Genomic DNA, 13,150 nt, shown 5'->3' on the forward strand with positions numbered 1-13,150 from the left:
CTGTTAGGCAGTCACTGTTGTTCTATTTCATGTCTCATTCCCATTCCTTCATCCAAAAAACAGCTTGTTCTAAGTTTTTTCTGGCTCACTCATGTTCCTTTTAGCCATTCAGCAGTTTTCATCATGTTCTTTCCCCCTCCATACATCCTTGCATACTGTGAATTAATGCTGCTTACAGCAACATTAACTTGTAATGCTGTTTTCTGTGCAAGTTACTAGTCATTGTTTCAAGAAGAGCAGATGTTGCTGACTCCACCTATCTGTCCAGAGACCAGGCCTACTTTTCCCTGCATGTGGTAATATTATGGATGTATTTGATGTATCTTTTTGCGACATTATTAATTATGCCACTCAGTCTTTCCTTCCTTATTGCATTTCTAAATGTAAATTGTGTGCTCATGCTCTCTCTCTCATTTTTTTTCTCCAAAGATCACATTCCAGGGCATGTGGCCACATACAGGGAGATAAATTGGTCTTTTATCATGGAAGGAGAGAAAAACCTCTATATTTCCATATTCCTATTCAGATCCTTTACCTGGTGTAAATTGTGAACCTTCACTGAAGCCGTCATCTCTGCATGGATTTATACAAGTTGAGGATCTGGCTACTAAGGTGAGATTAATAAGTAACTTGGATACACTTAAGATCTGAGCAGTAATGTATGTTTGATCAGCCACGGATGATCAAATATATGTTTCCTATGATATGTTCCCTAAATCTTCTGTGTTTCACAATGGAGGCAAATTATGGCTCTTTGAAGGAAACATTCCATCTTTAGCAACCTTTCACACATCTAATTAAGCATGCTGCCCTATCACCTTCTCCAAAGTAGGGTGCTGTTCCTCCATCAAAACTTCACTTCCAGATGAAATGGTAAGTACACAAACAATTAAACTCAAGTGGAGAAGGACACTAGGTGACCTCCTTAAGCTACCTCAGGGAGAATCCACAGCAGCATGGCACAACACTGGCTTTTTCCTCAGCTCAACATGTGTCAATTTTCCTAGAAATAACTTTAAAGATAACAGTAACACAAAGTTTACCATAGTTCTTTTTCTGTAGCTGAAATATTGACTCCATACGGGGAAGCACCAGGCATGACACTATTGACCTTTATCTAGTATCTTATAAATTAGACTGGTGTAGGTCAATAGTAGGCAAACAGGTCTACTTGGATATTGTAAGGAATATCAATACAGAGCCTGAATAATCTAAACCCAATAGCCCATTATTTCAACAAATTAACTGTGATTGCAAATAAGATTTCCCATTTATCTGCAGTACTACATGTACATTTTCTTTCAGGGGTAAAGGGGAATAATCTAAAATTCAGACCATCAAACATGAATTACTAAATTATTTGTACACTTTATTAATAATAACATGATAATTTTTCCAGCCTGGAAGGTCTCCATTTTCCAAACACTCCAATAATTTGTTGCCATTTTTAGGTTCTAGTCCTCTGTGAAAAGCCTACACCTGAACAGGGGAGAGTGTAAGGTGAACACATGTGCCTTGCAGGGATGTCATTGCACACAAGGGGAGAGATATTTTATGCGACTGAACAGTCCTAACAGATGGAGGCCTCAATTTTCAGAAGTGCCTAGTGATTTGACACACCTTGATTTCCAGATGCCCAAATGGAGTCCTTAAACAGGCCTGCTTTTATAAGAGTCAGTACTGAGAACTTATTCCCCTTTAGAATTGAGCATCCAGGAAGAGATGCATTCAAAATAACTACTCTCCCTAAAAATTTAGGGTATTAATCCTTTTTTCAAAAAAATGTACATCAAAAGAGAGCACGCTTATGCTGTACATCCAAAACATTCTTTCAGTGCAATAGTTTTCAAATTTAGCATTTCTTTGCACATGGTCTGATACTATATTAGATATGCAAAAGATAATTTTAAACCTGTCTATAATTTTAGGATGGTCTGCAGCTATATTCATTTTCGCAGAAGAGGAGATTTAAGTCTTCTGGGAAAATATTATCCTCTTGAAAACTCAGACTAATAGGATTTGCAGGTATATATCTGTCAGGAAACTAACTCCTTTAATTTGGAAGACAGTTTAGTTTTTTTATTCAATTCAGGAAGGCCTCCATAAAATATATACTGGAGTCTTTTAATTGAACAGCATTGGGTAATTCATACTACATAACAATTATAATACTATAATTGATCATTATTTGGAAATAATCCTTATAAACATTTTATTGAAAACTTATTCAAGAAATCCAAGTTAAAAATAAACTATGAATGTAATTTGAATGAAAGAGTAGATAAAGGTTGCCTTAGTTAATTGTTTATACATTTTTTTCCAAAATCAGAACAAATCTTTACAATACCCATATTTTGTACTTGACTCTGTGTGTGAAATCTCTCAACAGTCCAACAATACAGATAACAGCAGTAACAGTATAATTATAACTTACAGCTGAAGTAGATAAATAAAACTGTTAGTTTCTAACCAGTGGTTAAAATTAATTTAAAAGTATAGAAATGTAACATTGCCAACATCAGCATATGGATCCTTTAATGAAAATGGATTTAAAGTTCAACTAAATCAAATCAGAACAAACAAACAAACAAACAAAAACTCAGCAGCATGCCACAACCTATCCCAGCCAGTATCCTGGAACAAGACAATGACTGGATCAAAGAGGAATGCATCCAGGCTTGTAGCAGTTGGCAGGAAAAACAGCATTGTAAGCAGTGGCTGAACAGCAGGAGTTGCAGACACAAAATGCATTAAATGGGAGGCAAGTTGTAGGTGTGTAAGGAAGGGAATATTTCCTGTTCCCCAAACATTACTTTAGTCCTGACTGCATCACTGAGTAAAGGAAATGACATTCCTTTCTTACTTCCACCTCCCATACATAGACACATTCTACCTACACACTTGCACGCACACATGGACTTAAAGAATACAAAAATACAATATAAACCCACCATTACTCTAAACAGCAAATTATTGCAAAAGGCCCGGTTTTCTCACTGGCATACAGACACTTGATTCAGCACCACCTGAAGCTGAACAGCGCCCCATGCTCAACCTTGCTTTGGAACATTCTCTGACCCTAGACTCAATGGTACAAATTCAGGGCAGTAGTTGTTTAACTTTGAATAACAGAAAAGTAGTACTTGAGAGTGTGGCAATAAAGAAACTGTACATAGCTGTGAACAGAGAGGAGAAACAAAGAATTTGGGATCTATTTCCACATGAAATACTTCCACCCAACATCAAGTAAGCTATCTGCAGTGAGTAGCACTGGATTCCCAAGCATATACATTTTAGCTGCCATAAGCAAAAGGTGCAAACTTTAAGGTGCCAGTATAAGTTAAGCATTTCTGGTTTTGCTTTAATGCTGTACTTGTAACTGTTCCATGAAAGTTAAAATGTCAGCAACACAGCAATAGATAGCTACTCTCCCAAAGCTTCTTTTAAAAAAATGGAGCAGTTTAAGTAATTTATAAGGAGCTACACAGAAGGTTCATTTTCCAGCCTAAAAATCAGTAGATAACCTTTGAAATACCTTTTGCACAAATAAATAATGAACATTTTCCAGCCAAACCCTAAACCCAGCATTATCCAATTACAAAAATAATAATAATAATAATAATAACCACCCCCCCCCCCCAAAAAAACCCCCAAACAAACGACATTTATCAGTAATACCAGTCCCCAAATGCATGGGCCCCAGTTTGTATTTCCTCAGAAAATAGAAAGGAAAAACCAAATGCCCAAAAATGCACTAGCACATTTCACTGGCACTGGCTCACTAAGTTAATACTGGTTGCTAAGCAATTTCATTTTTTTTTCAAAACTCAAACTATCCAGTGCCAGATGGATTAATGAAAACCATCCACTCACACTCTTTTTTGTTTATATTTCTTGACAAACCAGCACTGTTTTTTTTAATTATTCCCTTTACAGGCAGCCCATTCCTGATTGGGTTAGAAGGGAAGCTTTACAACACATATATTAAAAAGGGAAAAAGAGGAAGAGGCTAAATGCATTTATCATTTTTTTTCATGGATCACAGGGAGGAGAAATGTAGAGAGCAGTAAATCCTCTGGGATCTGCTGTAGTAAAGACTACAAGTCTGGCTCAGTGTGTAAAGATGTGAGGCCGTAGGCGACCTGAACATACCTTCCTCTGAACTGGTAATCTATTTATAACTCCATGACATAACGTTACCTGTGACAATGCAAGCCAACATGCATTTTCTTTCAGCAACCATGTAACCATACATAGCCTCTGTTTTATTTACACCGACTTGTGTCCCTCCCCTTCCCCCTCTCTGTTTTCACTTTCAGTTCTTTTTGCCATCTATACCACCAGGCATCCCATTGCAACTCATGCCCATTCTGTGTAAAGCTTGATTGGATTATTTTTTTAAAATAGTCATGACCAGAAAAGAATATCCGTAGTACAACATAATCAACCAACCAGTCAGTGATAAATAGAATCAGCTAATATTACCTGTTACCACTGGTATAATTCTAGTGAGGATAAGGGGGATATATCTCCTTCCCCCACCAACTTTCAGTCTTGAGGAGAAAACATATCTTTGTCACATCCAATTTTCAGTCTGCTGAAAGGAAAGGAGGGGAGACTGCAGCATGGTGAGCAGGAGTTCTGGGGCATGCTCACTTCCTTTTTTTGGGCTGGCAATGAGACAGTGAGTTGAGGGGCTCAGCTGGGGAAGGGAACTGCATTGCAGGATCCTTCCAGTTGGGTCATTTTATTCACTGCTGGGGCAGGCAGGAGGCTGCAGCTGAGACTCCTGTCTAAAGCCATCTCTGTTGGCTGGCCTGGTAGAGAAGAAACCAAGTTATCTGCTAAGGGCAGCTTTCTCCTCTTTCCCATTCTTCTGGGGCCAGTGGTGGCCCTAGAAGCAGGCCCTGGGAAGTGAGGAAGGGAGCAGGCCAGGTGGGTAAGGGCCTTGAGGAGAGGCATAATGTGAAAGGGGATCTGGGACAGGACTGTCAAAATGTAGGGGAGACCCTGATGGCTGTGAGGCAGAAAGGTGAAGAAAAGAAGCTGGAGGGTTGTGTGCAAGACATGCAGGAGGGCAGATGGGAAACCTATGGTAAAGTTGGGGGTTGGTTTTTGGAAGCAGAGAGGTGAATTGATAGATTTCATGGACATTAGGACTGGAAGGGACTTGCAAGATCACTGGGTCCAGCCCCCTGCCCAAAGGGCAGGAAGTCTGCTGGGATAAAATAATCCCAACAAGATAGGCATGCAAGTGTGTCTTAAAGGTGCCCAGAGTAGGTGCTTGCACCACTTCTGGTAGGAGTTTATTCCAGACTGGGGACTCAGATGGAGAGCCATAGGAGTTGGATGAGGTTCTGGGAGAGGCAGGCCTATTTGTTGTACCACTCTAACACTGGGAGGCACAGGAAGTGATATGGTGAGAAGGAAAGTAAGAGTGATTGTGGGAAAGAGGGGATGATATAGATGTAAGATTCAGACCACAGGCCACTCTAGGGATAAATGTAACTGGGGAAAAAGCAGGAAAGGCTGGAGACAATGAACATAGGCAATGTGTCCAGAGAAGTTAGAATGAGGCATAAGACAAGTCAGGTGAAAAGCAGGAAGTCAAGAGAACAGGAGAGGAGAGTGAAGGGCCATGAGAGATGGATACTAGGGACAGAAGGGAGAAGATATAATGAAAAGTGGGAAATGCGGGGCGGGGGCGTGGAATGAAGTTTTGAAAGGTAGACAGGATTACTGGAGAGGGAAAGAAGGGGGAATAAAAGTTTGAGAGAATGAAAGGAATAATGAGGGTTTGTTGTCCCCCCTCCCCCTCCCAGGAAGGCAAGATGGGAAACTTGGAAGAAGTAGGGAAAGGTGTTATGGAGAGGAAAAAGGGAGGTGGGGCTTGAGAGAAAGGAACTGGATAGTAGACAGGAGCATGGTGGAAGCATGGGAATATAGGGAGGCATTTATCGGAAAAGGCAGGCAAATAAAAGTAAGAGATGTGGGGGCGAGAAGAAAGATAAACATGGGAGTTTTTGGCAGGGAATAATTTGGGGTACTGGGTGGGGAGAACACAGGATTTGAGGGGGGCAGGGCACAGCACTGGCTGTAGTATAGGGCTCATGGAAGGAAATGGAAGAGTTAGAAAAAAGGAGGAACTGGAGGGAGGGAAACCAGAATGAAGAGTTTGGTGGGAGTGTGTGAGGCTGGGCGGGAAGAGGGACCACTGGAAATCCATGCAGAGGATGGAGGCAGCCGTCTTGGGGGAGAGCTGGGGATTCACGGCGTTACTGGAGAGACCAGAAGGAACTTCTTCCTGGGGGTTGTCTCCTGCCCCCTCTTGAAATGACACCACTGCTTTCCGCTCCCCCTCGAAACCAAAGGCTGCCATCCTCCACCACAAGGGCTAATGCTTCCCTCCCGCCCACCCCCGTCAACCCACTGCCTTTTGCCTGGCACCAGTCCCTCCTGGCAGGGGAGGAGGAGGGGGCAGCCGGGCTGGGAGCCCCAGGCAGGGCTTGGCCCCCCGCCTCCAGCAGCAGCAGCAGCACCCCGCACCAGCAGACACAAAGAGGCAGAGTGCGTGGAGCCAGAGCCGCAGCGGCGGCCGGAGCCTGGGCGGAGGAGAGGGCTGGAGCCCTGGGGGGGCTCTTACCTGCCTCGAGGTTGAAGGAGATCCTGGCCTCGGCTAGGTACGGGGTGTCACTCTTGGACCTGACTCTCCTGATGGGTCTCCGGTCTATCTCCTCCTCGGAAGATGCCGCCATTAATGTGGGGACAGTGAGCAGGGTCGCCCGGCGAGCTGAGGAGGGAGAAAGGAGGCAGAGGAGAGGGGTGGGAGAGAGGAGGAGGAGGAGGGGAGAGGAAGAGGCGCAGAGGAGGGGGGGGGGAAGCAGAGGAAGGGGAAAGAGAGGGAAAGGGAGAAAGAAACAGAGGGAGGGAGGGAGAGGGAGAGGAGGAGACGGAGAGAAAACCCGATCAGGATCTCTGGACCGGAGCAGCGCTGCCCCGCGCCCCCCTGCAGCCGCGGCCGGCCCGGCGCGAGGGACCGGGTCCCGCCCGCGCCCGGCCAAGGTCACCTGCCCAGCGCCCTCGCCCCGCCCGGCCCCGCCACCCGCACCCCGAGCCCAGGGCGGGAAGCCCAGGGGCACCCGCGGGCCGGCTGCCCCGCTCAGCGCCGCCGCTCCCCGGCCCCGCTCGCACCTGCGGGCACCTCGGAGCCCGCACCGGCCTCCAGGCTGCTGGGGAAAGGTTGCTGCACCGAGACAGGACTGCCTCAGCCCCGCTGGAAACACCCCGTCGGGGGCACGGGGCTGAGTCGGGCAGAACGAGCCCCAGCCCGACTTAGGGACCTGGGCTGCCTTAGGCAAGTTAGGCCTGGGATTGAGGTGCCGAAGTCTGGTCCTCAACATTGTTGGCCTGTCTCTATAAAAAACAAATGCCCCTAAGTGTATTTTAGAGAAGAAAAAGGGACTGGCAGTTACACCACAAATTGAGGACAAGGACATGTGGGTGTTATTGTCACCTTTACTGTAGGTACCCCGGGTGACCTTAAATCGAGATCTGTGATTCGACTCTTAAGGCATGAAAAGAGAATAATACCTCCGCCCTTCTCCCCTTTGGCTTGACTACTGAAATAGTAAACTCCTCATGGCACTGCTTGGCTCTTGTCTAGTGTCCACTGCCCAGTGCATGTTGAGTCTCCAACCTCAGGTGGGATGGGATCTCTTTGCTGGTGTAATGCAAGCAATGCTAAACCCTGATTTCACATAGTACATATTATGTTCTAGCATAATTCTTGGAAGAGACAGTGAGAGACACAAAAGTTAAGGGAATGCCATAAAGTTAAAGAAGGTATACACGTGATTATTATAATGTTAAGAGGATGCCACAGAGTTAAAGAAGATATACATGTGATGATTATAAAGTTAAGGGGATACCACAAATTTAAAGAAGGTATACACGTGATTATTATAAAGTTAAGGGAATGCCACAAAGTTAAAGAAAGTATGCACACTATTATTATAAAATGCATACCAGTTATTCAAGTTCAACTGATTTCATTTCTCTTTTCAGATAAATTTGTTGATCCACTTATAGGCAACAAATTGTTCAGTTTTTCTGATTTGTTGGTTTTCTCGTTGTCAACCACATTAGGTGTCAGGGTTGAAGTACCTGTATGCAGCCCTAACAACTTCAGCAGGGGTACGTTATTTTAGGACGGTTCCGTTATTCACTCGTGCAAACCCAAATCATTCTTGTCGGTTATATTTCATGCCAAGTGAAGTTATGAATCTGCTGAGGTCAGAGCTTTCTTTAATGCTTACAAATGTATTAGATCAGGCTGTGATCTCATCAAATATCGCTTGCTAAATAGGAGCAATCTTGGGTAGTACTTGAACCAGAGCCCTCAGAAGAAAACCATGCTGACACAGTTTGCAATGCTGGTGATTAAGTAGCACTATTATCCCTGCTGAATGTCTACTGAATCACTGTCCCATTAGTAGTGGACAATGCAGGACCCCCTTGTGCATATTCATGCATTGTAAATTGGTCTTTAATTATATGATCATATATTCTTTTACTATAGGATCCCTACTTCATTCAATGTATAGGACAGGTCAGGGTTGTGTAGGAAGGAGGCTTTTGTCTGTAGATCCCCTGCTTCAGATGTAGCAAAAATTGAAAAGTATGTCCATGTTACATGAAGAGAAGAAATGGACTTATGATTCAAGACAGTTGAACAATGCCTGGAGAATCAGAGTCTACCCCTGCTTCTGCTACAGAAGTCCAATGTAATTCTATTCCTGTTGTTTAAATCATATTTTTCACAGTGGTCTCTAACTGTGGTACCTGACCTCAGTAGGCGAGTTCTGATTTGTAGAAATCCTAAGCATTCACATTTGCAAGCAAAGTTAATAGTAGCTGTGCTTTCATCTTATAAGATGCTATGTGCTGAAAAAATCTTGCAAAAATAAGATCCTATATTTCTGTCACAGTTTGAGAAATTCAAAATGAAGGGATATTTGGTATTTTTATATCTCTGTCTCAGTTCCCCATCAGTAAAATGGACATAATAATACCCTTTTATTCAGTGGGGCTGTTCTGCAAATACATTCATTAATGTTTGTGAAGCACTTATATGCTATAGTGAAGTGTCACAGACAATCCCATGAGGAAATTAATCATTTTTTCTTCAGACCTGTGTTTAAACAATGTTCAGTATACAAGGCCCGAGGCCATGTGCTGAACAAGGGAAAAACAAAATATCGAATAGCACTTGTTAAATGAGCACCATTCATCCTGAGAACTGAATGAGGCAGTGTTCCTGTAGAAAGACAGTAGATGGTCATGTAGTTAGACTGTATTATGATGCATGTGTAAAAGGCAACAAATGAATGGTGCATGCAACTTTAGTTCTGGCATTGCTTAACTTTTAAATGCTTGACTGTACAACCCTAATCATGTTGTGTTGCCACAGGCTTTTTCATTGTTGTTGTGTGTGTAGAATATATTTTCATTCACATTTCTAAATTACTGAATTATTATAATCATAGGTGTTTATCCAGTGCTCTGGATACCCATCCCCTCACTTAAAACTCATAGAGGATTCCCATAAGTATGTCCACCTCCACCCACTCCTTCCCTAACAGCTTAGGGAACAGAGCAGACGCTAAGAAATTTAAAAAGGCTCTGGTAGACTGTCAAAGGAATGAGCTCTGCTCACAGAATGCCCAACCAGCAGATTGCTCTTCTGACGGGATGTCCACCTTGAGAAGTCTGTACTTCTTAGGGGACCTAGAGTGAAGCACACATCTTGTCTTGTTTAGTTAGATTCTAAATACTATGATACCTCATGCCATGTGTTTGGATAGCATGTAACACAATCAGACCCTGAACTTAGAGCCTTTATGCATCACCAAATATATTCCATGGGAAGATGGAGAGTCTGACTGAGAGAAATTTTAGGCATTTTTTTGCAGTCCTGTAGCCAAGATTCTTTCCTTAAATTACTAGTGTTCCATTTCTATTTAACACCCCTTATCATTCCACAGATTTATTATGGTCTAAGTATAACATGTAAATCCACTCTTACAGACCATTTAGAAATTGTATTTAATAGGGCTTAGAGCTATCTCTCAGGAAACAAAATATTAAAGAAAGTCTCAGGTTAGACGTTGCAGGGATCTGAGCCTGAAACCTTGATTTCAGGGGAAATGGAGGACACTCAACATGTTGTAGAATCTAGCTTTTTGTTAACTGACTGCCTGATGGTGCCATCCTTATGGAACTGAAAATGAATGTTTGCTTCAGCTAACATACTGAGAGTTGGAGGGAAGTAGAAACTCATGTCCAAATTTGAGTTTGTGTTTATTGTAAACAAAGAATAGTTTATTTTCTACTGAGTTGTTTGGAATTCAATTTTTATCTTGTTGGTCTAAATAGCGGGCTCTGGCATGTGTTCATTTTGACTTCTGCTGCGTGAATACTGCAAAAATGTTCCCTAAAATATCATTCAAATATTTAAATGATTTGCTTCCACCATGTTTGCAGCTTCTTTGATTACATTTTTGCAATTCAGTTTCCTGACAGGAATTTTCATGGAAACAATCAGTTTTAAGTCATTACTAGAGACAACTCATAGAGAACAAATTTTCAGTTAAGAAATTTTGCTCTACAAGCTTAAGACATGCTCTCATTCAGTCAATGGATTACAAAAATATATTGGACTTCCTTCTGCTACCCATAATAATATTGAATATTTACTTATTTCATAAATGTACCTGCACTTACTCCATTACCCACTGAAACTGATAGAACTACTTATAGATTAAAGGACCAATGTGATCAGTGTGTCCAAACAAAGCTAACCAACTGATACATGAACTTCCAAAATTTCCCAAAAGTTCATGCATTCAAAGACAATTTTAAAAAGATGGCTTGTCAAGAAAATCAGAAAACAGTAGGAAAAGTTCAGACTTTGGATAAAGGAGTGACATCCCTATGCATCCCTACAGGTCTCCTGAATAGAGATTTTTGTGGGGGTTTTGGAAGATTCATACATCAGTGGCTAGCTTTGTTTGGACATAAATATACAGCTTTGCCATAAAGAGGCACATATTCTATTATAAGTGCCTCTTTATGGCAGGGCTGTATTTGTCCCCAAGTCTAAACTCCATGCACTCATTTTAACAGGCCGCCGCAACACGCAGGGTGCAACAACACAATGAGATTTAATGCACGGTAGCCTATTTTACTGTGCAATAGTGTGTCACAGTAAAAACTGTACTAATACACTAATGCACAGTAAAATTAAGGTACTGTACATTATGCATCATTAAAAAAAATATGCACTTTCGCTACTGTGTATTAGGGCAGCCTAATGCGCAGTTAGTTAGTACTTCATATTAGAGATACTAAATTTAATGTGCAGTAGCAAAAGCGCATTAATGAACATGTAGACACATCCTTAGTGTTTTCACAAAATACATGTCTTTTCTAAGGAAATAACAATAATATTCATTCCTTCATTTTTTTGTTTCCTTTTGACAAGGTATATAGCAAAATTCACAGATTCATTGTAATCTCACAGGCTACGCCATGAGCACTTCTGTTATGGTCTCAAACTTGTGACCTCTGGGCTGTCAGCCATGTACCTTAGTGCTCACACCACCCTTACTAATAGGAAAAAGCAATGCCCATAGGAAATTTTTTTTTTTTAAAAAGAATTGCATTTGTCTGAGTAAGTGTGTCTCTATGTTCAGGATATGTGTACTTATTAAATTACATAGAAGCCTTCATCCACAATCTCAAACCACTTTACATATAAAGATGTAGGGAGGAGCATATAAAAAACAATACTGCACATTCACAGGCACTTGAAAGATTACATTCAGTATGTTAAATTAGAGGTGGAACTGGTTGTTTTTTTCTCTCAAAAACTATTTGAATCCATTAAACAATGTGTTAAAATAACTATAATTTTTTAAAAAAATGTTGCTGACATTGTAATTTGTCATTTTTTATAATATACACAGTACATTTTATTTTTATTTTAGATTTTTTTATTAGAAATATTATTTATTTTGTTTACTCCATACTAAGTTTTTGATCAAATATTTCAATACTCACTTCAACAAATTTTAGAAAAATCTTTTTAAAAATTAATGAAAAACATGTAAAAAATCTATATAAGCCCCCCAAAATTCAAATAACTTTGAATATTCATGAAATCAGTTATCCATTTTTTGTTCAGCTAAAATTACATTATCTATTTTTAAATATTGCCACTTTGAATTTTGGCTTGATGAAATCATCTGAGGAATTATAACTCACATACCAATGCATCTTCTACCAAAAAGGCTTTGCTTGGGTTTTTGTTTTGGGTTTTTTCTTTTTTCTTTTTATTATAATCTTTTTTGAAAGTACAAATATACTAACATATTAACTTGAGACATATAGTTTTAACTGTATTTAAGTGACAGGGATGTATTCCTAACATATTATTGAAAGAAACTCCAAAAATATGGAAATGGCCATAGAAAAATGTTTTGTCTTATAAAGTCTTAAAGAATTTTTTGAGAAAACTCACTACTCGGTGCAAATATTGAGCAAATTATTCTCTGGAGAACATGTATCAAATTTATTTTAATGTGATAATGCTAGTGCTGAGTTAGACTCTTTTTTTGCTGCTTCTTATTTTTATTAGGAAAGAACAGGGGGTAATTAATAGATTATATTTTACTGGCTTTCTCTCCTCTTTCAATCACCTCACCATCCTATATAAGGAGTTCAAACGGGTAATATGCAGCATCCCCAGAAATTTGGGGTAAATCAAAGGACTTCTAGAAAGAAGTTCAGCAACATTTTGAGGTGCCTAGAACATGAGGTTGGATCTATGCTATGCAAATAAAGTACATTTTGATTATTCTTATATGAATACATTCAAGGGATAGATTCAGTTGGGCAGCGACTGAAGAGTGGAATCAGGCTGATTGATTTATTGCCTTTTCACTTTAATTTCTTTTAAAATTCAGATCACAGAGAATAGCATGTGAAGTAGTAGGACTGTAAAATCAGGTGAGGCTAACAGAGGAACAAAGAGCAAAAGCACATATGTGAGGATTGGAAAGGGGCATAATTTGTCATTTGTGAGCAATGG

At 40.7% G+C, this 13,150-nt stretch overlaps 1 protein-coding gene across 2 annotated transcripts in view; it reads right to left on the minus strand.

Annotated features, from left to right (window-relative positions):
* PHACTR1 (phosphatase and actin regulator 1) overlaps positions 1-13,150 on the minus strand; it is a 476,216-nt gene that overhangs the window by 454,071 nt on the left and 8,995 nt on the right. For both annotated transcript variants that reach the window (XM_019494850.2, XM_019494855.2), the window contains exon 3: positions 6,644-6,790. In XM_019494850.2, coding sequence (XP_019350395.1) covers positions 6,644-6,790 — 147 coding nt within the window. The remainder of the gene's footprint in view (positions 1-6,643; positions 6,791-13,150) is intronic.

This window comes from Alligator mississippiensis, chromosome 3, assembly GCF_030867095.1.
Source record: "Alligator mississippiensis isolate rAllMis1 chromosome 3, rAllMis1, whole genome shotgun sequence".
Taxonomy (NCBI): Eukaryota; Metazoa; Chordata; order Crocodylia; family Alligatoridae; genus Alligator; species Alligator mississippiensis.